Raw genomic sequence first — 26217 nt, 5'->3', positions numbered from 1 at the left:
CCCTGACACTGCTTGCCTCGTGGAAAGCCTCACGTGTTCCTGCTTTCTGCCCTTGACTCGTCTGGTTTTGGGTACAGGTCCCCAGGGTAGGAACATTGGCAGCTGTCCCCATGGGGCTGTGTGTGGGCTGTGTGTGGGAAAAGGCACAGGCAGCACTTTGCAGGGAGGGGGTCACCGCAGTGCCCCACACAGGAGATGGCACTGACAGCACTGGGAATGGTGGGGACCCTGGGGGCTCTGTGTGGGGAGGGTGCTGGTTGTGCTGTGCCCTAGTCTCTGGCTAATCTGCACAGGCCACAACCAAGCCCAACCACCCCACTGAGTCTGCACAGGCAAGGAGAGGGCTCTGGGAGTGCCAGGGTGGTTTTGGATTCAGTCTCAGTGGCTGCTGGCACAGGGAGGGCAAATGAAAGCTGTGCACAACTTGGGCAGCTCTGCTGGGGGACACGGAGTGTGCTGAGCCCCAGGGACTGATGCTGTCTGGAGGGGAAGCCCTGGAGGGGAACAGGGAAGCAGTGTATACCTCCACTCTCAATCAGCACGTCCAGGAGCTCATCCATCTGCTGACTTCGTGTCATCTGCTGCAGCAAACAACAAAGATAAGAGGACATTAGGAGGAGAGGCCCTTCAGCCACCAGCCAGGCAGATGGCTCTAGACCCCACAGATGGATTTTCTCCCATGCAGGAGAGATGCCACTGCCGCATTGGGAAGGCAATGGCTCTCAGGTGAGCACTGCAGGGCCTCAGAACACACAGGGTAGATCCAGGGACCTTGGTGCCGGGTGCCCCCTGCCCTGCTGCTTACTCTCTGCTCAGTGGTCACCACAGAATGCCTCTTCCCAGGCTCATCAGGACATGCTGACACTTTGGACCTACCATTTGATGCTGGCATGTGCCTCTTTGCACTTCCTGCACCTCCTGGGATGCAGTGCATCATCCTCATCCTCTCCCTGACCAGAGACTGGAAAGATTTTCTGCATCCCTTCCTGCCAGCCAGCATAAGCTCATTTTAATCACTGCCAACAGATTCACTCCATTTTCCTACAGGCACCATCATGACCAGCATTGGCTGCTGCCGGATTTTCACAAGAAGTAAGGGGTTGATGGGCAATGGCAACCTCCTCCTGGTGGGAGCAGTGCTCCAGGAGAAGGAGAAGGGAGGCAGATGGCATGGAGAAGGGCACTTTGCTAATGGGGAAGGTGAGGTTTCCTGGTGACTTGGGAATGTTCAAGAGTCTGTTTTTCCCTTAGCACTGTGCACCCAAAAAAGCACACAGAAGCGTAGTGAAATGAGGCAACCAGGTGCCACTAATTACCAGTAGTGGGCATGAGCTTGTGTTAAGCCCACCTGTGCCTGATTAGGGCAGGCCCCAACTGCGCATGAGCAGGATTAGGGGGCCAATAAAAGGGGAGGCTTGAAGCACAGCTTCAGCTCATTTATGAGCAAGTCAGCAGAGAGGTCTGTCAAATCTAGAGCAGTAGCACCGAGCTTGGCTAACCAATCCTGAGGGCAACTGATTTCTGCTGGAACACCTGTTGGACCTCAGAGCGCCGTGCCCTAAGAGAGGTTTGTCTTGCAACACAGAAGTCCCGGGGTATTTGTGTGGGTGGCAGGACCCCAGGGTGGGCTGGTACAGAATATGCTATCCCATCCAGCTTGGTGTCTGTCTGCTTTGTGGCAGTTATCCAGCAACTAACTCTTCCAGAAAAGCCTATTCCTTATGGAAACAGTCCTGTCCTACCCACCAGAGAGCCCATAATAGGTTGTAACTCCTCCAGATGAGTTGTATTGACCACAAAAGAATGCCCTGTGCAGCCCTAACCCTATAGAAAATAAAAATCATGCAGTTACCTGCTTTACTGCATCCTCATAGGGTGGAGGCTGCTTTACCTCTGAGAGGGCTGGGCTTGACTTATAAAAACTTGGGGGTGCAATAGAAAACTTTTGACCTGCCTGCGTTGTCATCTGCGTGGGGGAAATACAGGGAAACGGAGTCAATGCACAGGGAGGCACGGTGAGAGGCACAGCCCCCTCAGCCCTGTTGAAGCCAGAATGGTGCCAGGGAAAGGAATGATCTTGTGGATCAAATCAGCTCAAAGTGCCTGTCCTGGGGGCAGCTGAGAGCAGGTAAACTAGCTCTGGGCTGGCCTTTTGGTACAGGCATAATGACAGAAGGCATCTTAGTGCTCAGTACCACCACGAATATGCAGAACCAGGGTGAGAGAATTGGGCTGCCAGGTGCTGGCTGCACAAAGCCAGGGATGAAGCTCTCCCCTGGCTGTCTGCTGCCTCCCAGCCCCTCTCTGAGGAACTCTCTCCATCAGAGCCCATCCAGAGCATTTTGCAGAGCCCAAGCTGAGGAAGACCACTCAAAAGAGTGCCTCAGCTGTGCCTCTGCCTGCATATTGGTGCCAGCCTTTTGCCAGTACCCTCTTCCAGGAGGGGTTCATCTGAAGGTGCAGTGCCTGCCAGATGCTGTCCCCATCACCTCTTGGCCCTATGTTCCCTTCCCAGCCCCCTGCCCGCAGCTGCCATGGCCCATGAGAGCCAGTGCCAGGGAGTGCAGCATGGCTCTGGTAGGTGGGTCAGACTCACAAGTGGATCCAGAGCAGCAGTGAGACCACCCAGTCTGGCCAAGCATATCCTGGCCACCTTTCTGTGGAGAGAACAGTATCCCTGCCCGGGGGACAGCACTTGAGTGCTGAGCACAGCAGGAGCTGTGGCTGAAGAGGGACCCTCACCCCTGTGAGGGGTGTTACAGTGGGATGAGCTGCAGGAGACTATGGGGCAATCACCTCTCTATGCTCACTGTAGTCAGGCAGAGAGGAAGGAGATGGAGATGCCCCCAGGGTGCTCCCAGCAGCTCTCAGTGACCACTCCTCTCCTCACAGCACTGTGCCCCACTGCCTGCTAGACCCACAGCTCTGCCCCATGGCCCCGCTCACCTCTGCAGCTCCATGCCCCACAGATGGGGTCATCCACTGCATCCCACTGCCTACTGCATTCCCTGATCTCTGCCCCCTGCCCTGCTCACCCACAGCACTGCTCTCACTGTCATCTCAGCCAGACAGCACTGCACACCCCTGCTCACCCTCTGGCATCACTCTGTCCCTCTCACCCAAAATTACTCTCCACTGCCCACATCACTGGCCATGCTGTGTGCCTCCTACCCATGAAATGAACTGGGGCTGTAATCACATAATCACGTGTTGGTTTAGGTTTGGAAGAAACCTTAGAGACAACCCAGTTCAACCCCTGTCCCACAACCAGGGACACCTCCTACCAGCCCAGGTTGCTCCAAGCCCCATCCAGCCTGGGCTGGAACACTGCCAGGGATGGGGCAGCCACAGCTTCTCTGGGCAACCTGGGACAGGGGCTCAGCACCCTCACACCAAAGAATTTGTCCCTCAGATCTCATCTCAATCTCCCCTCTTTTAGCTTGAAACTGTCGCCCCTCATCCCATCCCTCCCCCCCCAGCTTTTCTGGAGCCCCTTCAGGCACTGGAAGGTGCTCTAAGGTCTCCCCGTTGCAGCCTTCTCTTCTTCAGGCTGAACAATCCCATCTCTCCCAGATTGGATCCAGAGCAGAGCTGCTCCAGCCTTCTTTGGCCTCCTCTGGATTCATTCCATAAGCTCCATGTCTTTCTTCTATTGGGACCCCAGGACTGGACCCAGGACTGCAGGGGGGGGTCTCACCAGTGCGGGGCAGAATCCCCTCTCTTGACCTGCCCAGGACACGGGTGGCTTTCTGGGCTTCGAGCTTCCATTTCTAGCTTGTGTTCAGTTTCTCACCACCCAACACCCCTAAGCCCTTCTCCTCAGGGCTGTTCTCAATCCATTCTCCACCCAGCTTGGATCTGTGCAGCACTTGTCTATTGGCAGTGTGTGCCCTCTCCACACTTTCATATATGTCCAGAGGGCTGAGTAAGGAGTGTTGGGTGCTGAAGGGACAACTCTGCAGTTGGTTGCCACAACCACAGCTCTGTGGTGGTTGCCTGGCATGGAGGCACAAGTTCTATCCGACTGCAGATCCTAATTGAAAGCCCTGCTCTATCTTTCCAAGCTAAGGCTTCCCATATGACTGGGGCAACAGCCCTCCTTCCACCCCATGGCCAAAATCGCTCACACGCTGCTAGGAGCTGTAACGGCTCAGCAAGATGCTAAAAGCCCTGCAGCACTGCAGTTGGGCTTTCCCTGGGGTGCAGGAAGCTGTGCCAGGGCTCTCCCAGGGGCTGAGAGATCTGTGCTGGTGCTTCCCTTTGCCAGGGCTCCTTGGGGCAGGGGGAGCAGTGCCAGGGCTTCCCCAGGGTGGAGGAAACAGTGCTAGGGCTCCGGGGGGCAGAGGGAACCATGCCAGGGCTCCATGGGGCAGAGGATGCCATGCCAGGACTCTCCCACTACACAGGGAGCTTTGCCAGTGCTCATCCGGCGGGAGAGAAAGCTGTGCTGGGGTCCTCTGGGGAAGAGGGAAACTGTGCCAGGACTCCCCATGGGGCACAGCAAGCTGTGCCAGCGCTCCCCCTGGGGGGAGAACAGCTGTATTGGGCCTCTCAGGGCAGAAGGAGCTGTGCCAATGCTCCCCAGGGCAGAGGGAGCTGTGCCAGGACTCCTCCATGGGCAGAAGGAGATGTGCCAATGCTTAACCAGGGGCAGAGGGAGCTGTTCCAGGGCTTCCCCAGGGTGCAGGGATCTGTGCCAGGGCTCCATGGGGCAGTGGATGCTATGCCAGGACTCTCTCAGGCCACAGGGAGCTTTTCTAATGCTCACCCAGGGGCAGGGAGAGGTGTGCTGGGGTCCTCTGGAAAAGAGGGGAGCTGTGCCCCCTATGGCACTTGGATGTGGTGGCAGCAGGCGTCCCCAGGAGATGCCCTGCAGAGGACTCTGCAGAGCCATCAGCTTCCAACCTGTTGCCCATCCGGACCACTCTCTGCCTTTCCAGGCAGCCCCACTGCTGCTACAGCCCCTGGGTACCCACCCTGGGTGCCAGCGGTCCTGCTCTAACAGGGAAGGACTCAAACTGGGATGTCTGACTGGGCTCCAGCAGACACGGGGCTGCTCAGCGCTGCGGTGCACTCGGGCTGCTCTCCACTTACCGGTGCGGTACGCAGGCAGCTGCTGCTCTGCGGGGAAGCGCTGCGGACCTCTGCCTGGGAGCCGGGAGACACCGAGAGGAGATAGTGGCTGTTGGGGGAGGGAGGGAGGCTGATGTGCTGCGGGCTCTTGGCGGCCCCAAGAGGAGAGTGCTGGGGGGAGCACTGCGGGCTGAGGAATGTGGAGGAGGTGATGGTGCTCTGCCCCGCAGGCTCCAAGCAGCGGCTGTTCACAATGTGCGGCAGCTGTGACACCCCACAGTTACTTAACTTATCCGAGCTGCTGGCCTGGCCTTTCAAGGTAGTTTGTTTGGATGCAAATGGACAACTGGACACTGAGTTTTCTTGCTTGATGGGAACACCAAAGAAATGCTGAGAGGGTTGCTGCTTCTCCTCAAGGCCATTGCTTCTCTTTCTCTTCTGGAGCTGCATGCGTAGCTCTTCCACCTGCCTCTGCTCTTGCTGCAGCTTCCAAGTCAGTTCATTGATGACCTTCTGCTTCTCCACCAGCATCTTGTCTTTTTCTGTGTCAATCCCTTCCAGCTCCAGCTGGATACTGCCTCCATTCATGCTGCTCATGAGGCTTTCTTCAGCACTTCCATGAACTGGAGATGCCTGGAGACCAAACTGTGGAGAAGACATGGGCCCATCATTGAATGTGTCTGGCAAAGAGCCACTCACAGAGAGGTCAGAGGAGGCTGGAGAGATGGGTGGGGTGGAGCTGGTGCTGCCAAAGTGGTAGAAGCCATTTGATAACATGCTGGTGGAGGACTGTGACTGGTAACTTGACAGAGTGCTTGTTGGAGTGACTGGGAAGGTGACGGTGGTGATCTCACTGAAGTTTGGCACAGTGTTGCTGCTGCACTCCTGGAAGGGCCTCAGCCGTTCCATCAGTGCTGTTTTGGTACCTGACACGGGCAGACCTCGTATTCGGAGCTGCTGTCTCAGCTCTGACACCTAGAAGAAAAGTCATCAAGATCAGTCCCAGTAGCAGATGAGCCCTTTAGAAACCAAACATTTCTAGGAGTCTCTGGTCACAGGCTCCCAGCTTCCCACTTCAAATATCTGACATCCCGGGTGCTGACTGTGGCACCTGCAGTCGCCAGTGTCACCACACACAGCCCTGATCACGGTGTGTTCTGCAGGACCTAAACCTTCCCTGACAAGAAAACCTTCCTTCTTCCTCCAGGAACTGCTACTGCACTCCATGAACCAGCAGAGGTCCTTGAGCCACAGAGGCAACCCAAGATTTCCTTCCTTGCTCAAGGTTTCTACATGAGCAGAGGACATATCCACAGAACAGGAACCAGCTGATTGCATCCTTTAGTTCAAAGAATTTGACCTTGGAGCAAGATACTCCATGTTCAGGTGACTGCACCGTGTTCAGGCATCTGAGCTGGGGCATTGCTACACCAAACTCATGTTAGTTTTGTCTCATCTTCTTTCTCCAGTAATGAGTATTGTCCCTAGGTCTCTGCTCTTAAAAGGACTTGGCCTTACCCATGGCTGAGGCTTTCTTAGCAAAATATTAAAAAGCCCTTGATGGGACTGATTATCCCTCATGCTCTGCCTGTCCTGTCAACATTTAGATACTGCTTAAAGCAGTGCTTGTAGCTGCAGACTCCAGGAGATACTTTCTTGTGCAGAGCTAAGTTGGCCTGGCTGCAATGAGCACTAAATGGAGGCCATGATGACCTCCTAGCTTCTGGCTGGAGGATGCTGCTTCTCCTAGCAGCATCCCTAATGTCTGCCATAAAACCACAGAAGGTATGGAGCCAGGAGCAGCAGCACAGATCATCCTTTAGTCCCTGACCTGATGGCCTGGCCTGCAGCCATCTCAAGTTAGACCTAAGACTTGCAGACACATGCCCTGGAGTAACTCACTCACACTCCACCTGCAGAGCAGCAAACCCATGTTTCCAGTTACCATTGTGGTGACTGGTTCCTGACCCAGTGTGATGACTGCTCACAGTGTGGTGGTTCTAGTTTGCTGCTCTGTAACATTTGGTCACTCCTGGCCAGCTCAGCCCATGGCACTACACTGCACGTGTCAGGACCAGCAAAGCACATTCAAGCTCCAGGACTCTGCTCCGGCAGTGACAAAGTTTGCACTCACTTTCAAATCATCCAGGTTAGATGGCAGAGGTCCTGGCTTGATAGATGAGACACAAGTCTGGCCTGAAAAGGTGGTTTTCACAGGAGAAAGAGGGGTGTTGTTGGCAGAAGTTGATGAAGAATTTGAACTTTTGACCATTTGCTCATTTGATTGCCTGAAATAACAAAGGAGATTTGGGGTAACTTGTCTGCCCTCCCCTGCTCCTGAGGAATCTCTGTGCCCAATGTACCATCTCTGCTCCCTTGGGGCTGCTGTCTCCTGTGTGAGACCTGAAAGATGACCTGCCCCAGGGAAAACCAGATTGGGTTGTAAGGAGAACGTTGGTGACCCACCAGAATGTTACAGGTGGCCCAGGCAGTGCACAGAGACAGAACAGCTTTGCAGGGTACTCTGCTGCCTTGATAATCTTTCATGCTTCCCTTGCATGTATCTATCTCCTTACATGGGCACCATCAGGTATGGGAGGGGAAAGTTTGGAGGGAGACAAGGCTAAAACCTGCTCTTGGCACATTGCCACTCACTTAAGTTGGCCTTGGTGCATCCCTGCATAGTTGAAGTGCTGCTGTTGCTGTTGCTGCTGCTGCTGCTGGCTGAGGATCTGGAGCTGCAGAAAAAGCTGCTGCTGCTGGAGGAGTCTGGCATAGGCAGAGTCCATGGGCGGAGGGGACTTCTCTGCCTTCTGGTCCGGAGGGATGTACTGGTGATACTTCAGTTTCTTCACCTTGGGCTTGGTGTCCTTTGGCTTTTTGTGACGGTTCTTGCTATCACTGGATGATTTGGACTGTTGGTCCAAGAAGGAAGGGAATTAGCTGGGAGAAGGGCTTCAGCCACCCCTGAGAGAACTCAGAGGCCTGGGACAGAGAGAGAGCAGCTCCTGCCAGCACCCCGAGACTTCAGCTCCAAGAGGTGCTCAGCCTGCATGGGGGGATATCACTCAGGGCCATGTCTCATCTCAGCTGTGCTAGAGAGCATGTGAGATGGAGAATGACCCTTTCTGCCTGGAAGGTCTTTCAGCGTTGCCTTCCATCTCCTCCTGCTCCTAGCCCTAGAGGATGTTTCCAGTGCAGGACCTGAGCAATCACCAGTGCAGGCTGCAATGCTATATCTTATACATCACCAAATCAGTCGAATTGCAGCTTTTGACAACAAAATCTTTTCCCCTGCATTATTCCAAGTCTTAAGGACAAAGCCCCAGATATCCCACTCATGTGGGGTGCAGCATGCTGGAACTTCAGGCTTGGATGCAGCATAGCATCCCCTTTCCTGGGCAGGCTGGAGGCACAGGCATTACCTTCACTGCCGAGGGCAGCGGGAGGGGTGGGCTCTCCTGCCCCGCTGACGGCTTGGGGCTGTCACACCGCCTGTCCTGCCCCGGGGACGGGTCCAGGGCATGGCTGTCGGCCTCGTGGGTCTGATCCTGCAAGGGAGAGGGGGAACTGTGGGATGGGCAAGGGGCACTGGGCAAGGGGCACCTGGTGGCCCAGCCCCTGCCCCAGGTTGTCTCCCGTCCCGCAGTCCAAGATCCTCCAGCTCACTAGCCACACTTCTCCCAGGCTATCTCAGCCCCATCCCAGTCCCTCGGTCTCCCCAGTCCATCCCAGTCCCCAAACCCTCTCCACTCCACCTCAGACCTCCATCCTCAGTTTCCCCAGTACACTGCTGACCCCTCAGTGTCCCCCAGACTAGCCCAGTCTCCAAAATCCATATTCTGGACAATCCAGTCACTCCCACTCCAGTCCACTTCAGTTCACCCCAGTCCTCCCGGTATCCCCACCCTTCACCCAGTCCAGGCCAGTCTCCCCAGTCCCTCCCCAGTCCCACTTCACTCTCCAGTCCCCCCTCTCCCTCCACTATCCCCCCATATGCAGTACCCGATACCGCCGGCAGGGAGCGGGGCGGCCCCGCGCAGACCGGCGTGTGTTCCCACCCCCGCGTGTGTCCCCATCCCCATGTGTGTCCCCACCCCCGTGTGTGTCCCCAGCCGTGCGTGTGTCCCCGCTCCCGTGTGTGACCCCCGCAGCCCCGCGAGTGTCCCCAGTTCCGTGTGTGACCCCCCCAGCCCCGTGTGTGACGCCCCGGCCGCGTGTGTGTCCTAGCCCCGCGTGTGTCCCCATCCCTGTGTGTCCCCATCCCTGTTTGTGACCCCATCCCTGTTTGTGACCCCAGTCCTTTGTCTGTCCCTCCCATCCCCGTGTCTGTCCTCCCATCCCTGTGTGTGTGTCCCCAGCCCCTTGTCCACCCCAGCCCTTTGTCCTCCCCAGCCCCGTGCTGCCCCCCAGCCCCCTGTCCATTATGCAGGTCCCTGGCTGAGCCCGTCCCCTCTCCCGGTGCCCTGGGCCCTACCTGTGCCACACTCGCAGGGGCAGCAGGGACCAGCTCCGGGACCTTGGGGCCGGCTGACGACTCGGTGGAGCCTGGGGAGTCCTCACTCCTGACCTGCTCTGGGGACAGCCCATCGTTGCTGCTGTCCTCCTCGAAGGCAAAGGCGTCGGTTGACTTGGGGAAGACGACCTGTGTGCCTGGCAGGGAAGAAGGGACAGCCGTCAGGGCCCTGTTTGGATGGAAGGAGGCATGGGGTAAACCTTGTGAGATGCCTCCGTGCCTGTGCCCACCGCCTCCAGACCTGGCCAAGGGTGAAGGACATGGTGCTCAGACACCCCCTGTTCCCAGCCGTGTGCAGGGGCAGCTCCTCGGTGTGCTCCCACAGCTAAGGCTGGTGGGGACAAGAGATAGCATCAGCTCCTTGCCTGGAGAGAAGAGAGGAGGTCTCCAAGGAGCCTGGGTGAGGAGGCTTTTTGCATGCAGATGGCACTGGCACGAGAGCAGCTCTGCTGTCCTACCTCCCAATGGGCTGAGAGAGGGAGGTGGGGCATTAGAGTTGCCCACCAGCTGAGCATCCTGAGCCCAAGCCCACACCACGTGTGGGACCCTGTCCTCAGCAGCAGAACAGAGGCTGAAATCCACCCAGAGGGTGACCCATCCGGTTCTGACACAAGAGCCAACACATGTGGACCCTGCTACAGATGAACAGAGGCTTCCAACTCCTGTGTCTGTCCACAAGCTTCACCCACACAAGATGCTTCAAAACACCACCACTGCCCCCAGACTGCTCCAGACATTGCTTCTCCCCCCTCCCCCCGCAAAGCTCCCAGCAGCCCATTTCCTAGTCAGATGGGCAAGAGCTCTTGACCCCGCAGTGCTTGCTGATAGTGTTGAAAAAGAAAAGGTCCCATGTGAGCCTTGGGAGAGCTGCAGGTGGGGGTAAAGGAAGGAGCAGCATGTCTATAATCACAGTCTCCTTGTGCTCATGTCTGGCATTCGTCAGGCAGCTTGGCACGCCGATAGCGAGGTGACAAATGGGGAAATAGGAAGGGCCTGGGGACAAGCTTCCACCTGTCCCTGCTGCTAGTCTAGCAACGTGTGCCTTCTCACTGACACACACCTCCTGCTCTGACCCCTGTCCCTATCTGAGAGATAAGGGTTATCTCTGCCTGCTCTGGCTCCTGGTGCCAGGGTGGGGAGAGGCAGGGAGCCTGAGCTCCTGCCCAGCCAGGGTGGGGATGTGACAGCTGTGTGTGTCCTGTGAAGAGCCTCTCCTCCCAGGTCTCCGAGGTTTCTCATTTGTCCCCAGAAATGGGGCCTGTCCCCCCTTTGCCAGAGGGAGACCCAAGCTGGTGAGAAATGCACTGCTGCATGGGCTATTACTGCTCCCCATGCCTGCAGACAAACCTCAGCAGGCTCCCTCGGGGAAAAATGACCAAGCAAGGGGGACTTGTGGGTCTGCAAGACCCCGTGCTGGGCTGGCATTTAATTAGGATGGGTTGAGAAATGGTGCCAAAGCACAAGGGACCTTTAGGACACAGCCTGGAGCACGGCAGGAATGTGCTGCATCCTGCTACAAGATAGCAGGGGCCGGTGCGGGGTGGGGAATGCTGCTGCCCTTATCTGTCCTGCTCTCACCCAGCCCCAGGCTGGGGCTGACCGTGTTATTTCACCATCCCTTCTCTCTGCTGTAATCTCAGGCAGAATGGTGTTTGCTTGGGGCTGTTTCTAATGCACTGGGTATTGTCCTCTCAAGCTTACTGGGCAACGTGATGACAAGGACCTGGTAAAAAAAGGTTCTTGTATCACTGCTCAGCTATGTAGGGCACTGGCTGCCTCCTGTCACTGGGACATCTGGGTTTTCAGTTGGGGTCTGGCACTTTCTGCTCACCCTGCCGGAGGTGATTAGGGGAACACGTCAGATGAACTTTCCACTGTATAAACAGTTGATATTCCAAGGTTAAATTAAAATTGTTTTAAACCCTGTCATCTTTCTGGTATTGCAAAAACAAAAGGCTTAATGGCCAGAAGTGCCAGTGCTCATCTCTGCTCTGTGTTCAGCCCTTCACCCCAAACTATGAGAACCACAAGGTGCCTCTGACTCTGGAAGTCATTTTGAGGATCCCACAGCCTGGGCCTTCTGCCTGCAGAAACCTGAGAGCTGGGATTGTGTTCCTGGTGCAGGTGCACCACCTCCTCACAGCACCCAACAGTACCAAGTTACTTCATGTTTGACCCTCATGGGTTGTGTGCTTCACTCTAAATGGGAAAAAGCTGGCTTACAGGACACATTTTTTTTCCCCAGCAATGTGACAGAAGGCCAATAGAAAAGGGAGAAATTTAAAATTGAGCAAACTGTTTTAAGCCATACTTCTTGTTTTCTTGTGCCATTAATCACTGTTTACCAGAAGCCTCTAACATGGTAGCTGGAGAGAAACAACAAAAAGGTTGGTTTGGTTTTGATTTTTGTTGTTGTTGTTGGGTTTTGTTTTGTTTTGTTTTTTCCCCACTCCTCTCTCTGATAAGCAGCTGGGGAGATATTACTTGAACTCTTAAAAACTTTAAAAACTCCTTAAAAACTCCCTTTCAGACAGAGTTCTGGAATATTTCACCTTCAAAGGCAAGATCTGTGAAATGAAATGGAGAACCACCCTGGAGAAGCCACAGTGTGAGTGCTGTGTGCACTTCACAGCGGGCAAACCAAGAGCAGGAGCAGTCACAGGGCAGGACAGAGCAGTGTGAGAGCCTGGAATATTTCATGTCATTTATGATGGTTTTTGAAATGAAGAGAAAGCCAAAGTGCTTCCTGTTCAATTCTCATTTTTGGCATCACTCCTGTCATTCAAAGGCCCCTCCTATCCCAGAGCCCTGACATTCTCCTCAGCTTGCTCTGTGTCCTGGCTCTTAACATGGGATTGTGCCAGTGGAAATGATCACATGAATTGAGGAACCAGGGGGCAAAGCATCACTCAGTGCCTCACTTGAGACCCAAGGGCCAACTTGGACATGTGGATGTGGCCCTAGGCTTCAAAAGTACTGGCTGCTGTCCTGGAACCACAGGACCTCACTGTCTGTCCTGATCCTTTCTCTTCCTTTGGACCTCCTTGTCCTGGCACTGGGGCCTGAATCAAAACATGAGTCACCTTTTTGCTTTGTGTCAGCTCCTGCACCAGCATCCCTGCAGCAGCGAGGGGGAAATAATTGTGGAGGATTCTGCCTCCCTCTTCCAGCTAAAAATGGGTGATGGAGGAAAACCACACTTAGGCATAAGCCAAGTGCTGGATACTGGCAGGTGGAATGTTCCCTGCTTTGGGTTGCTGGCTGCTCCTTTTATTCCCCAGCAGCCTGGCACCCTGGGGGTGATTTACCTTTCACAGCCATGCACCATCCTACTCCGCTGGGCAGAAAAAAAAAAAGAGCCTGGGTCACTTCAACTCCACATACTGGGATGTAAAAGCTTGGCAGGACACAAGTGAGAGAATCCTGGCTGGCCTCACAACCACACAAGTGCACCCAGGTCTTGTCCTTTAAGAGGGAGGAAGGGATGTCCTGTCTCCAGCAGTATTTTATGTGATCAATGCTTTTGGAAAGAAGGAGTTCATGAAGGGAGGTTCTTTCTGAAGAGCCATGCCTGGACATGTGTCTATGGTCACTTTTTGAAGAGGTCTCTTTTCACAGGCCTGGGTAACAAAACCCAGGATATGTTGGATTGGGTTGCTCACTGTGAAAATAATAAAATTTAAGCAATAAATGCAGCTACTAACTCCAAGATGGTCACTCCCTGCAGTCACCATGGTACATCCTTGTAGCCTTGCCAGCCCCTGCCCTGTGCCACGCACACAACACAACATGCACAGTCACTTCCACTACCTTTTATGGCTTCTTTCACAGCTGAATCGACAGGAATAATATTCTTCTCCACCAGCTCCAAAGGACCCGGCCTGAGAGCAATCTTTTCATTGAGATCATCAGCCAGTCGGGCTCGTTTCAGCTTCATTTGGGTAGACTGAATGGACCCCTCTGCAGCTGAGTCTAGAAGGCCAAATGGAAGGCATCAGTTTGGGACCTGGGGCATCTGTAAGCACAGCACTCAGTCAGAATGTGCTCCCCCTCTGGCACAGCCTTTCTGGGCTGCAGCCAAAACCTGAGCAGGGCTCAATGCACATGGGGAGCTGCTCAGAGGTTGGGAGGCAGGATGCTGGATTAGATGAGGCTGGTGGGTTTTGGGACATGAGTCTTCCTCTAAACCTCCTGGGACATTTGTCCAGCTTCTCTCTTCCCAAGTAGGAGCCTCTGTTTACCAGCCTAGGCTTGTGAACCCAGATTGCAGCTGGAGCATCTTCTCCAAGGTTGAGGGATGATCTGCAATGGAAACTTCCTCAACAAACTATCGGATACATAAGGGTCAAAGTGAACTCCAGCTCCTGCCTCCCAGAAGCCGACAGGCCCTTGTGTTCCTTGCTTCTGAGGAACAGCTGGAGAAAAGAACCTTTAGCAGTGTTTAATAACTGAAGTAAATGCCTTGCTCTGGAAGATGGAAAGCCGAGACTTTGGGAGCAGATATTTGGAAGTGGCATGAATACAGTGCTCCAGGCTTCCAGGGGAAAAGCAAGACAGTGGAGAGGAGCACAACAGAAGGTCTGGAAGCTGCAGCCCTACTGAGCTCTGGCTGAGATGTTTGCAGTTATTGACTGGTGAGAGAACAGCTGCCAACTAGAATACAAAGTGGTCATTTCCCAAACAAAGGTGATCTGGCTCTTCTGGTGACACAGGTGTGAGTAGTGAAGGAGCAAAATCCTCACCTAGACCATGTCCATACCCTCAGAGGTCTACAGTAAGAAGGGCTGAATTTAGGCTGTGCTATCTTCAAAGACTGGACACTCTTCTAGGAGATATGCTGTAGGCAACACAAGATACAGGGCTTGATACCAGAGAAAAATGTTTTGCAGGAGGTCAGGAGAAATGGTCGAGGTCTCAGACTATGCAGAGGAGTGAACACCTATATGTTCTTTAAGGTGAACAGTAACAGAAGGTGTGCTTGGAAGGTATTTAGATGATGCAGGATGTCTTGACTGAACAATTTCAATCATCTCCAGGTCCTTTTAGGAACCAAAGGGACATGTAAGTCCATGATATGCCTGGGCACACCTCCATGAAATGCAGAGCATGAGGAGCAGAGGTGTGAGAAGAGCTATGTCCAATGCACAACCAGGCATCCACCTCTCCTACAGCTGTGTCTCACTGGCATTCTCCAGTTGCCTCCACATCTGGCTTACAGCCCCCAGGCCCCAGCTCCAGGCCATGTAACTTCTATTATTTAACCAAATTTCCACCTGTGCAATGGTGCCAGCTCATTTTAGGGTTGGAGAACAAAGGGAAAAGCAATGCTGCAGCACTGATCCAGCATGGGCCCTTGGCTCAGCCTTTCTTCATTCCAGAGAAAAAAGAAACAGGGATTTCATCCATCCTGAGAGCAAAGGTAAGAACCTACAGTGGCCAGAGGGTGATCTACTTCTGCCAGGGGACTGGTAGGACTTGAGGAGAGAGGCTGCACATCTTCCCTGTCTCCAAGGAGCTCATGATTTTTGGAGAAAGGAGGGACCCTGCAGGCTCTGCTGTCTGTGACAGGGGTGGCAGAGCTTTACCAGCTCTCTGGATGGGAGGGAACACCAGGATGGGAGAGGGGACGGTAGCTGTGGCTCGGGGACTGATTGCAGGGCTCGCCCTTTGCAAATGGACGTGCTTGGGTCATGGACTGCTTCACAATGAATTGTCACATCAAACACTAAGAATTAAGGCAAACCAAAAGATATCCAGTGTTGGGAGAGTACTGTAAACACCTGATTTCAGTGCCCTGGACAACAGATGCCCCAGGTATGCTTTTCATGGGGATCACACCTTGTCACTGCTGTCTAACAGTCCTCTCTCACACCTGTTCTCTTGCCCCACTGTCTTCTGTAACATCTTATATCGTTCCCTGCCAGAGATGGAACAAAGATTAGATGGCCTTAGGTCTCCTTCTGTCATGGAAAAAGGGAGTGTCCTGCCTCCTGAAGACCACTTCTGGACTAAATTTCATACAACATGTATCCCATTGAATCTGCCTCTCATGAGCAGCTGGGGCAAAGTTAATCATGATGAGAGTCCTGAAGGGAACTCAAGTGGGGCAGGAGAGATGTGACTCACAAGGCAGGAGACAGAAGGAGTATGTGGAGAAGCTCAGGCAGTCTTACCTTGTAAAATGTGCATATTGACCAGGTCTGATCGCTCAGGCCTGCTTCTGATCTTGTGCTTGAGATAGTCTTCAGTCTGCAGAACACAAATGCAGAGAGTGTTACCTGGCTAGAGCAGCACTAAAGTACAGAGAGTGCCTGCCCCTTTGCCATCCCGTGGCTATTTTGGATTTATTATAAGCTGGTTTGAGTGAGCTCCTAAATGGCAATTTTTGTCACTCAGATGCCAACTTGTTCCTGGAGAGAAGTTCTTCAAAAAGGGAAAATGTGGTGTGTTCACTATCCCCAAAACCTAAGCTGTGCCCATTCCAATTTCCCTTGGGCTTCTGATGCCTGAAGTATTCTGGGAGCTTATGGGAAGGAGGAGACCTACTCAGTGGGAGAAGGGCATCTGCTCCTGGCCTGGCACACCACCAGGGCAGCTTCAGAGTGTGTTGTTAGCAATGGCTCTGTGGGAAGCCTGGCAATCCAGGGTATTAGGATGAGCAAGACATGGAATTACCCTGACTCTGTACCCAGGTCAGCCATGAGACTTAACCTTCCTGCAGCTCCTGGGCTCTGTGGTTCCTCTGCCCCAGTTATGATGTAAAAATCCACTTTGCAGATCACTGCAGCTGAGCTTGTGATGAACATGGTCCCATGTGCCAGCTTCCTCATGGCTTTAGGAACAGAAAAGCACACAGAGGTATAATAACAACTTCCATTAGGGCCAAGAAAGTCAGTGTTGAGGGCAGCTGGTGAAGAAAAGCTAGAGCATGGCATAGACAAATTATTAGCCATTTGCTAATTGGATATGCAAGAAGAAATAGTGCAAAACCTGTACGTAGTTCAAAGAGGTTAAACTCTTTGGGATAAATACAGAAGAATAGTACAAACAGCTGGAACTAAACTGGAAAATTCACAGTACAAAGTATACAGGATCATGAGAAGAAGATTTTATAAGCACCTCTGTAGCCAGCAAAAAGCAATGGAAAGTGCTGTCTGTGTTCCATAAACAGGAGAAATAATTGTGGATGCTGCTGAGATGACTTCACAGTTTAATGCCTTTTTAAACCATCTTCTCTAAAAAGATAAATGACTATTTATCAATCAGATGACCAAGACAAGAACCCTTAACAACAAAAGAGAAGAAGTTTCAGTTGTCAGGTTGGAGAACAGATTGGAGAATACTCAGATGAATTAAATGTTCCCAAACAGAGCTACACAAGACTAGAATACTAGCAACTATCTGTGGGTCTCCATGAAACAGGGCAAGAGTGAGCATAATTCCTTGCTTTAAAAGAGATGGAACAAAGAAAACAGGAAATTATAAACCAGTCAGGAAGATGTTAGACCAAGTAATCAAACAATCTGTATAAATGGATTTTGAAGATAGAAAGGAGCTGAGTGACAGCGAGAATGGATTAATGAAGAATGAACGACATCACACCAACCTAGTTTCCTTCTCTGGAGAGATGACAGATTTCTGTTACAAGAATAAAAAATCAGTGTCATGTAGCTTGACTATAAGCATGTTTTGACATTATCTCACATGGCTTTCTCACATGCAAGCCAGAGAAATTTGGTCTGGATAAGACTAACATAAAAAAAGAGCATAGCTGTGGGTCACCAGAGGAATTAGGAATGGCTTACAGTCTAAACAGAAGAATATAACAAATCATGATACACAGAAATTTTTCCTACTAGTCAATACATTTATTAGTATCTTGCATGATATAAAACAAACTCCTTAGCTCTGAATCATTCAGGGCTAAGAGATTGCAATGCAACATGATCTGGAATAATTGAAGAAAAAAGCTGAAATACATTTGATACAAATTAAAGAAGGGCATTTGGAAAGGACTGTACTCAGGTCACAGGTAGCCACAGCTAAACCAGCTGATTAAACCCTGAGGTAGATTAAGACTTAATCCACCAGAGATCCTTCTGCAGTGGTCACTGGGCAGTGGCCTTAGCAGAAATTAGTTACTGCATAAATAGAGAAAAAATAGAAAAGAGTCTGAAGAATCTAGTGGTTAGCAGCTGAAGCACATGCCCAGACCAGAAGGCAGCTTTCTAGGAGACACAGTGAGAATGTCAGATGGACCCAATGAATAGCCAGGCCCCATTCTGCACCATGCATCCATGGGAAGGGGCTGGAGGAAAGCTACAGAAACCACCAGTGAGCTGGAGGTGGGGTCAGTGAGGAGGGGCTGTGGGGAGGCCAGGCTGGCCACTCTGGAGGTGAGATGGCTACAGGGACACAGGATGCAAAATACTTCTTAAAAGTGCTACAAGAAAAAAAGTTCTGCATGTGAGCAGGAAATGTGATGGGCTTGAACTGCAACCACAGAGCTTGGACATCAGGGGACACTTGCACAGGTTAGAGAGCACTGGAGCAGGCAGGCTGCTGGGGAGGTGGGATGTCTGCTGGGGGCACACATCTGCCAGGAATGACCCAGATGGGGCTGTTCTACTCTGGGGCAAAGGTACCACTGCCATCCTCTGCAGTCCCTCCCTGCCACACTCTCTGGGGTGCTGGGAGCAAGTGCTGCAGCCCTGCTGAGCCAGGCTGCCTCAGAAACCTCAGCCTGCCCTCTGTCCCCTAACCCAGACATCTGTGACAGGACACTGACTTCAAAGCCTGCTGCACTGGCCTGGTGCCAGCCTCAAACATAGCCAGTGACATGTTTAAACAAATAACAGACATTTTAGTTACTGAAGTCTTTACAATTTCTTACTCTTCCCCCATATTTTCTCCCAGTGTATTCTCACCAACACAATCCTCTGTTTGGACTCTGGGTTGGTTTGCCTGGTGCAAGCAATTAAATGCACTTAATGCATTTCCAGATAAACCTCAGATCAAGTCCTGACTTGGCCTAAGCTTGCATTGCTCTCCTTCCAATGCAGAATTGTTCACATTGAACCCATCATTCCCACTGCCTTAGCCTGACTTTCTGCTACAATTTTAGTTCCTGCTGACCCTGGCTGGTTTTAAGCTGCATTTGTGTCACTAGGGTGCAAATGGTAGAGAAATACCTCAGATATGGGGTTTTTTTAGCATCAGCTGAAGCAGAAGAGCTTTCAGAACACATGAAAGTGGTTATTGTTATCTGCTTTCTGTTTACAAAACATCAGTTTGGAGGAATATCAGCTAATTATCCAGAAACAGCTGCTGCTCCTTCCCCATCGCAGCTGTAAGCAGGGAATTCTTGAAAAGGAGTGTATGTTTGTTATGGGCTGTGCTCGTTAGTGTCTTCATCGGCATGCTCTAAAAATGAAGGCAGCTTGGGACAGAGGAGCGCATCCTTCCCTTTTCCTGAGGCAACTAGCCAGTGAAAGCCTTTCAAGAGAAAGACAGAGACACAAATGTATACTTGAACTGTAAAATATATGACAGTTCAAGCATACTTTGGACTGCTTGAAATTTTGTAAGCATACTAATTTTTCAGAGTCATATTATATTTCTTATGCTATCTGTTTATTGCCACGGGAGACTCAGGGCAAGAGATTCAAAGTGTGTTTAAGTTCCAGAGAGTGCTTCTACACATTTCACAATTACCCATCCTTGCAAATGTCCTTTCCCACATGACTGCAAACACGTTTTGCAGATTAATGGAACAAACTCAAGTGATCAAGCAAAACCTGCATGGTTGAGCACTCCTTTTCCCATGGACATTCCCCCAGTTTGGCCAAGGCTGGATGGAGGGTGCTTGGAAAACTGGTGTGATTTCCCAAAAAGTGATCACATCATGGACTTCTGATGTGTTCTGAAAATGGCTACTTATCTTATCTCTGCCTTCAGGAATATTTAGGGAATCCTGAGTGCAGTGAGATAATGGGGCCAGTTGGAGCCTGGCCCACTTAGCCCCTGGCATGTGGTGTGTCCTAATGGCCACTCTGCACCGGGGAGTTAAAACCCAGGCACTCTGGTGAGGAGTGTGAGAGTGGGGACAGGGGACTGGCTCCAGGTGACAGAGGTCATCTGCATTCCTGCTGAATTCATGGTAAATAGGCTCCTTCAGTCCTTCTTTGCTGCTGGCCATGCTGAGGTCAATTGTATGAAGTGCTGGGTCCTGCATTTGGGTCACAACAACCCCAGGTAATGCTCCAGGCTTGGGGCAGACCTGCTGAAAAGTGCCCTGAGGAAAAGGACCTGGGGTGTTGATTGATGGTGGCTGAACATGAGTCAGTGTGTGCCCAGGTGGCCAAGAAGGCCACCAGCATCCTGGCCTTTGACAGGAATAGTGTGTCCAGCAGGAGCAGGGCAGGGATTGCCCCCTGTGCTGGCCACTGGGGAGGCTGCACCTCCAATCCTGGGGTCAGTTCTGGGCCCCTCAGGACCAGAAGGACATTGAGGGGCTGGAGTGTGTCCAAAGAAGGGAATGGAGCTGGGGAAGGGTCTGGAGCACAAGTCTACCCAGGAGCAGCTGAGGGAGCTGGGGGTGTTGATCCTGGAGCAGAGGAGGCTGAGGGGAGACCTTATAGAATCATAGAATCATAGAATTGGCTGGGTTGGAAGGGACCTCATAGATCATCGAGTCCAACCATTGAACCACCATTGCGGTTGCTAGACCATGGCACTGAGTGCCACATCCAGTCTCTTTTTAAATATCTCCAGGGACAGAGAATACACCACTTCAGTGGGCAGCCCATTCCAATGCTTGATCACTCTCTCTGTAAAGAAATTCTTTCTAATATCTAACCTAAACTTCCCCTGGCACAACTTAAGACCATGCCCTTGTGGCTCTCTGCAACCCCCTGAGAGGAGGTTGGAGCCAGGGGGGGTCAGGCTCTGCTCCCAAGGAACAAGTGATGGGACAGGAGGAATGGCCTCAAGTTGTTCCAGGAGAGGTTTAAATTGGATATTAGGAACAATGTCTTCCCCCAGAAGATTGTCAGGCCCTGGCCCAGGCTGCCGAGGGCAGGGGTGGAATTCCCATTCCTGCGGGTTTCAAAGCCCTGGAGATGTGGTGCTGAGGGACATGGGGCAGTGGTGGCCTTGGCAGTTTTGGGGTACCAGTTGGACTTGACAATCTAAGGGTCTTTTCCAACCAAAATGATTCTGTGACTCTGTCCTCTAACCCCTCTAACTGCTGACTAAGCAGCCAGCAGTGAGGAGCAGGCTGTGGGCATGGTTTAGAGAGGAAAACAGCACTTCAGCTTGCTGGAAATTTCCCGGAAGGACTGCCAATACCATGCTGAACCATGTCCTGGCCACAGACTCTTGAAAAAACACAGGGGCTGCTGTGAAACCCCATAGCTCAGGGCACAGGAGGTCTCTCTGCCCTTTTCAACCTCCCCTGCTTGGAGAAGGGCTTCCAGAGCATCTGTGAACCCTGGTTTGACACCTGCCTTCCCATGTGGAGGCAGGAGAGAGGTTCTGACCCTCAACTTTGATCTCAGGGCCTGGATAAAGGATGTTGGAGGAGGGGACAGTGGTGGAAGGTGCTTTCAAACCCCACAATGCATGCAAAGCGAGCCCACAGGTTCCTCATTGGGATGGCTCCAGGAGTTACCTTGGCTCGCTCCAGACTTTTTCGTTGCTCATGGAATGTGGATTGGCTTTTCAGTGCTGCAACAGGAAAGAAAGAGGAGCAGTCAGCACAGGAGAGGAAGCAAGCAGCCACCAGGATATTCAGCAACAGCAATTCCATGTGAGTGCTGTAAAAATAGCAACACAAACTAGCTGTTCTCTTTATTGTGCTAACTAAAAATAACTTGGGAGAGATCTGGGAAATCCCATGCTCTCAGCCAGCCCATGGTGAGAGAGCAGAAGAGATGAAGGGCACGGGGATTGCAGGGGGCAGGGAAGGGGTGAGTGCTCCATGAGACACATCAGGGAGCAGCCATGGCTCTTCTCTGCAGTGCTTCCTGCAGGTTGTGGAAGGCACCACATCCCCAGAAGAAAGATCTGGGAAGAGCAACAACCTTCCCTGCAATAAAACCTCCTGAGTCTTGAGGACAGCAGGAAAACCCAAAAGACCTGTCTCATCTCCTGGAGCTATGTAGGCAAGGGTGTTTCTAGGGAAGAACCCAAAGCTGGGGTCCTTTTGTCCCTGTTCCATCAGTGACTGCACTCCATTTTCCTTTATGTTTCCTCTGCCTGGACATTTGTCCTATGCCCTGCTCAGAAGCATCTGTGTGACATGGGTCCTCCTGAGCAGCTGCCCATCCACGTCCTGGGCAGCAGATCATGCTCTCAGCTCCTCCTGACATCAAGGAGGACTGACCCAGAGGGGGGTCCCAAAACAAAGCCAATGATCACTGGCTCTTGGACCAGTGAACACCAATACCATGGGAAATGTCTGTACTGGAATCTCAGAGGACCTTGCACATTTCCTTGCTGGCTCTGGTTCAGTAGAAACTGAAGCAGAATTTGCACATTGAAGGGGTTAATATTTTTCAGATCCTGCAAAAAATTATTTTCTGGCTTTATCAGGAAGCACAATTAGCTGTTCCCATTAGCATAAGGAAGGTGTCCTGACCCAAAAATCCAGTCTGCTACAACTCCTTGTTTGGCAACAGGAATTCCCTTTTCATCTTCTGAACAGTATCCAATAAAGATGGAAATTATTTTCACACAGGCCATGTTATCCTCCATCATAGAAGCCTGAGGGACAGCCAGGAAGTGTTTGGAGACCATCTGAACTGACTTTTGGAGGGCAGCACCCAGAGCAACCCCTCTCTAACCTCCTGTGACTCAAGGTAAAACCTGGAAGGCACATTCTTGCTCCTCACATTTTGAAAGCAGACACACAGACAAGCTGGAGGTATTGTGCCATGCTCTGGTGAACAGCCAGGAGGACTTGTGACAGCTATTTCATCAGAAGCAAAATAAAATGGTGCACATGAGAGGATGAAGTTAGCAAGAGAGATGATTTTACAGCCCTGCTCACTGTGGAGCACTGACCCCAGGAGTGTGTGGTGGGCATTAACCAAACTCTGCTCTATTCAAGAGGAAAATGTTGCAGAATTTAGTAGTTTACCAAGATTTCTGGAGGAATTATGTGGATGCTGCAGGCTGTATTAGTCTGCAAAATGAATAAAGACATCGCTAGCACTGGTTATTCAGACAGCTTGTCAGGGGATGACACGTCAGCTTGAAATGGCTGAGCGTCTGGAGACAAGAGGACAGAGTTCCTGTGCTGGGTGTTGATAATCTTGGGATAATCTTGCTTAAGGCTGGAGGTAGAGGATGACATGGTGGCTGCATACAGCAAGAGGGTTTTGGGTTTTTTTGGTCTGCAATGTGCAAGGTTGTAAATGTTTGGTGTCATTGGTAAAGTCCAGTCCTGTGCCCTGGGCCCTGCAGGGCAGTGTCAGGCACACAGACTCCTCTGGTACTGCTGGTCCCTGTGTGTGATGGGGCTCCTGCACCTTCTCTGCCTGTGCCCGCTTTTACAGAGTGGACTTTGCAAGTCAGGGAATTTATGACATTTTTGTCCACGGACTGTATTGCCAGTGTTTGCGATATTATAACAAATGTCACAGTATTTTGCTTAAAGCTCCAACTCCTGGGGTCCTGGGATTGAAATGCCTGCCTTTTGGAGGCAGGCAGCATAAAATCTGAATGCTTAAATAAGTAAACAGAAGAAAAATGAAATTGAGTTCTCAACATTTCTCTGGTAGTGATGTACCTGCAGAAGGGGATCATTTTCATTCAGTTACTGTTTTGGGCTCTAGTAGCTGGCTTTCAGATGCTGAAAGATTACATGATAATGCTGGCCTGGGGCTTGTCCTTCAGGTTTGAATGCCAGGTTAGCAAGGACACATGTGGTCAGAGATGGGAGCAGGACAGATGAAATTCATCACTGTGATGCAGACAGGATCAGTGGAGTTTCACCAGCTTCAGGTGTACAGTGACAGTTCTGCCCTGAGGGTCTTGGCTGGGCACAGATATGTCTCATTCAGTTCTGTGGGTCTGACTCTGCCACAGAAGTTCCTGGCTTTTACAGGAGGATGTGACATTCTCTGCCCTTTCCCACATGAAGAGTGACTTCTGCTTGGAACTGGACATGCTTGTCCTGCTACAGTGAACTCTGGGACAAGGAATTATTCAGCTGAATTTTTGGATGGCATAAGATCAGCATCTCTCCTGACTTCAGATTACAATCTGCATAGCTACCAGGGAAAAAAAAATGTTTCTATAGGGCAGGAAGCAAAATCTCCCCTGGGCCCCATCTGCTCAGAGGTGATCTGAGCAGGCAGCTGGTGTCACACGGTGCCCCAGCAGTACCCAAGGTGAACACAATGCCTCTGAGCCCGGGGCAGGTGAAAAAGGCAGAAAAAAGCTACTCACGGGGCATGATGCCTTGGTCTGCCAGCTGCTCACGGGTCCTTCTCTGCTGAAGCCGCAGCTGTAGAACTGTGTGTGAGAGAGAGAGCATCAGGAAAAGGTGCAAGATTTTACAGAGGTACTAATGCATCAGGGGACAATCAGGGGGTCTGTGTGTGGCACAGGGGTCTGGCATTGATCCCAGCCCTGCTGCAGCAGAGCTCCACAGCAAGGACTGTCACTGAGGGGTGGGCAGCCTGCACCCACCCAGCCCTGAGTGCTGCAGCCTGGGACAGGCTGATTCCTGCCCTGGAACAGCAGCCTCAGGTGGCAGTGGCTGCAGCCCAAATAGTTCCTCAGCTCTGAACTCTGAATCTGGGAGTTTATCCCTCTCCTTAGCATTGTGGCTAGAGTTTTCCCATCACCCTGCTGAGGGCCTGGCAGCACATCTCCAGCCCTGCACAGGTTGGTCCTTGGTGCAGAGATGTTTCCTCTACTGAGAGGGATGTAGATAACGGCGTGAGGAGAGATTAGTGGTGTATGAACCCACAGCTCCAATGACTCTAGTCTGCAGTCTCTAGTGTCCCTTCCTTTTAAAAACAATGCACTAATGGATGGGAATGAACCACTCATCAGGATCACAAAGTGCCTTAGAGACATGGTCCCAGCTACACAACCTCAATTAGACCTCTAAGAGTCACCTCTCAGTCTGTAGTGACTGCTCACCACAGAGTACCTGCAGCCAACCCTGGGCAAGGCCAAGGACCTCTGCATGGCCCGAGACTGCACAAGGTGGTTTGTTCCCTCACTCAGGCAATCCTGCCTGTACTTTGAGTTAGTAACATATGCTACACCTTTTTTTTTGCAAATTTGTCTTCAAGAAGATAGACAGTTGTATCACGAAATAAAACACAAAATTGGCTTCCATGTTCTCCTGCTGGAAACCAAGTACCGCTTGCCATGAGGACACCCCCCTTTCAGCAGCCACAAGAGAACCACAAGAGTGTCCTCTGTCTACCAGCACAGCCCCAGCATCCCTATAGCTGCTTCAAGAGAGGTGGTATTGGAAGAGGAAGAGAGAAGAGCAGTTGTCCTCAGGAGCAGACTCTACCAACAGCTCAGGGTCTGCACTGCAGCTTCCCTGGGACATGGGATGGACCTGAACAAGAATCCTTTCCAAAGGAGTCCCCAGAGAACAAAGCTCCCTGGGATGCCCTTGCCTGTGACTTTCTATGTCCTCTGCACACACCATGTTTCACATTCAGAGCAGATGTTCAGTGAAGCCTCATGTGGGACAACAATCTCCTGACAAATTCCAACACCAGAGATAGATTTTTGCTGTGAGCTAAAGATGTGGCCTTGAGTACCTGGCAAGGTCTGCTCGGATGCTGGTCCTCTTATGCCAGGGTGAAGCTGGTGGCTGGGATCACAGGCTGTCAGGAAGTCTGTAGCCCTTCATTGCCCCATGGCACCACCCAGTCAGTGCTGGCTCAGCCCATGGACACAGATTTAGACCCCCACAGGTTTGGACATCTGGATCTACATCAGATCCAGGTGTCTGCATCTAGGTGTCATCCCCCTCAAGGGACACCATAATCAAACCAGGCACTCCATACTTTAGGTATGCCTGTCTTTCCTCCTTGCCTATAGAGGCAGTGTAATGGTACCCAGCTCGTGGTAGGTATCTCACACAAGGTGTTGTGGACTCCAGTTTCTCTGTACAGAACCTTCTCTGTGACTGCTCACAATATTGAAGAACCATATACAGGGCTTTGCACTTCCTTTGGGGAGATGTAGCTTTGTGGAACTTTGAGCTAAGGGAGGTCAGGAACTGCCTAAGAATGAAGTGGCTTTGAAGCTTACCTGAGAATGGTCTCTACTCTCCCAAGTCCTGGTCCAGTGTCCCAGATATTAGAGTATCTTGCCTTAAACTGAGATAATTTACACACAGCATCCCATCACTAAAGAGAAGTCAGAGATAGCAAAGACTTCTAGAGCCTCATACAACACCCTGCCAAGGACACAGCAATCTCCACAGTACTCCAAGTGAGGACACTCCATGACTTCCCTTCACAGCTCCCACGTGTGCAGAATTATTTGCACCATTTCATTCCAGCTTCCGACACCTCCAGGCCAAGTGACACACCACATCCACACCACTGAGGGGGATGCTGTGCATTCAAAGCCCACATTCTCTG

At 51.7% G+C, this 26217-nt stretch overlaps 1 protein-coding gene across 8 annotated transcripts in view; it reads right to left on the bottom strand.

The window, feature by feature from the left end:
* The window catches only part of MYOCD (myocardin), a 99750-nt gene that overhangs the window by 2695 nt on the left and 70838 nt on the right, over positions 1-26217 (bottom strand). For 3 of the 8 annotated variants that reach the window (XM_030461946.1, XM_030461952.1, XM_030461947.1), the window contains exons 2-12: positions 24044-24109; positions 21261-21316; positions 15763-15838; positions 13400-13561; positions 9551-9726; positions 8499-8624; positions 7729-7988; positions 7208-7361; positions 5095-6048; positions 1853-1966; positions 524-581 (exon numbers count right to left, since the gene is read on the bottom strand). In XM_030461946.1, coding sequence (XP_030317806.1) covers positions 524-581; positions 1853-1966; positions 5095-6048; positions 7208-7361; positions 7729-7988; positions 8499-8624; positions 9551-9726; positions 13400-13561; positions 15763-15838; positions 21261-21316; positions 24044-24109 — 2202 coding nt within the window. The remainder of the gene's footprint in view (positions 1-523; positions 582-1852; positions 1967-5094; positions 6049-7207; positions 7362-7728; positions 7989-8498; positions 8625-9550; positions 9727-13399; positions 13562-15762; positions 15839-21260; positions 21317-24043; positions 24110-26217) is intronic. The other 5 variants (XM_030461948.1, XM_008494517.2, XM_030461950.1 and 2 more) reach the window with 3 other exon arrangements.

Source organism: Calypte anna, chromosome 18 (assembly GCF_003957555.1).
Source record: "Calypte anna isolate BGI_N300 chromosome 18, bCalAnn1_v1.p, whole genome shotgun sequence".
Classification (NCBI taxonomy): domain Eukaryota; kingdom Metazoa; phylum Chordata; class Aves; order Apodiformes; family Trochilidae; genus Calypte; species Calypte anna.
The sequence above is the reverse complement of the archived record's forward strand: the minus strand, read 5'-3'. Positions and strand labels throughout refer to the sequence as shown.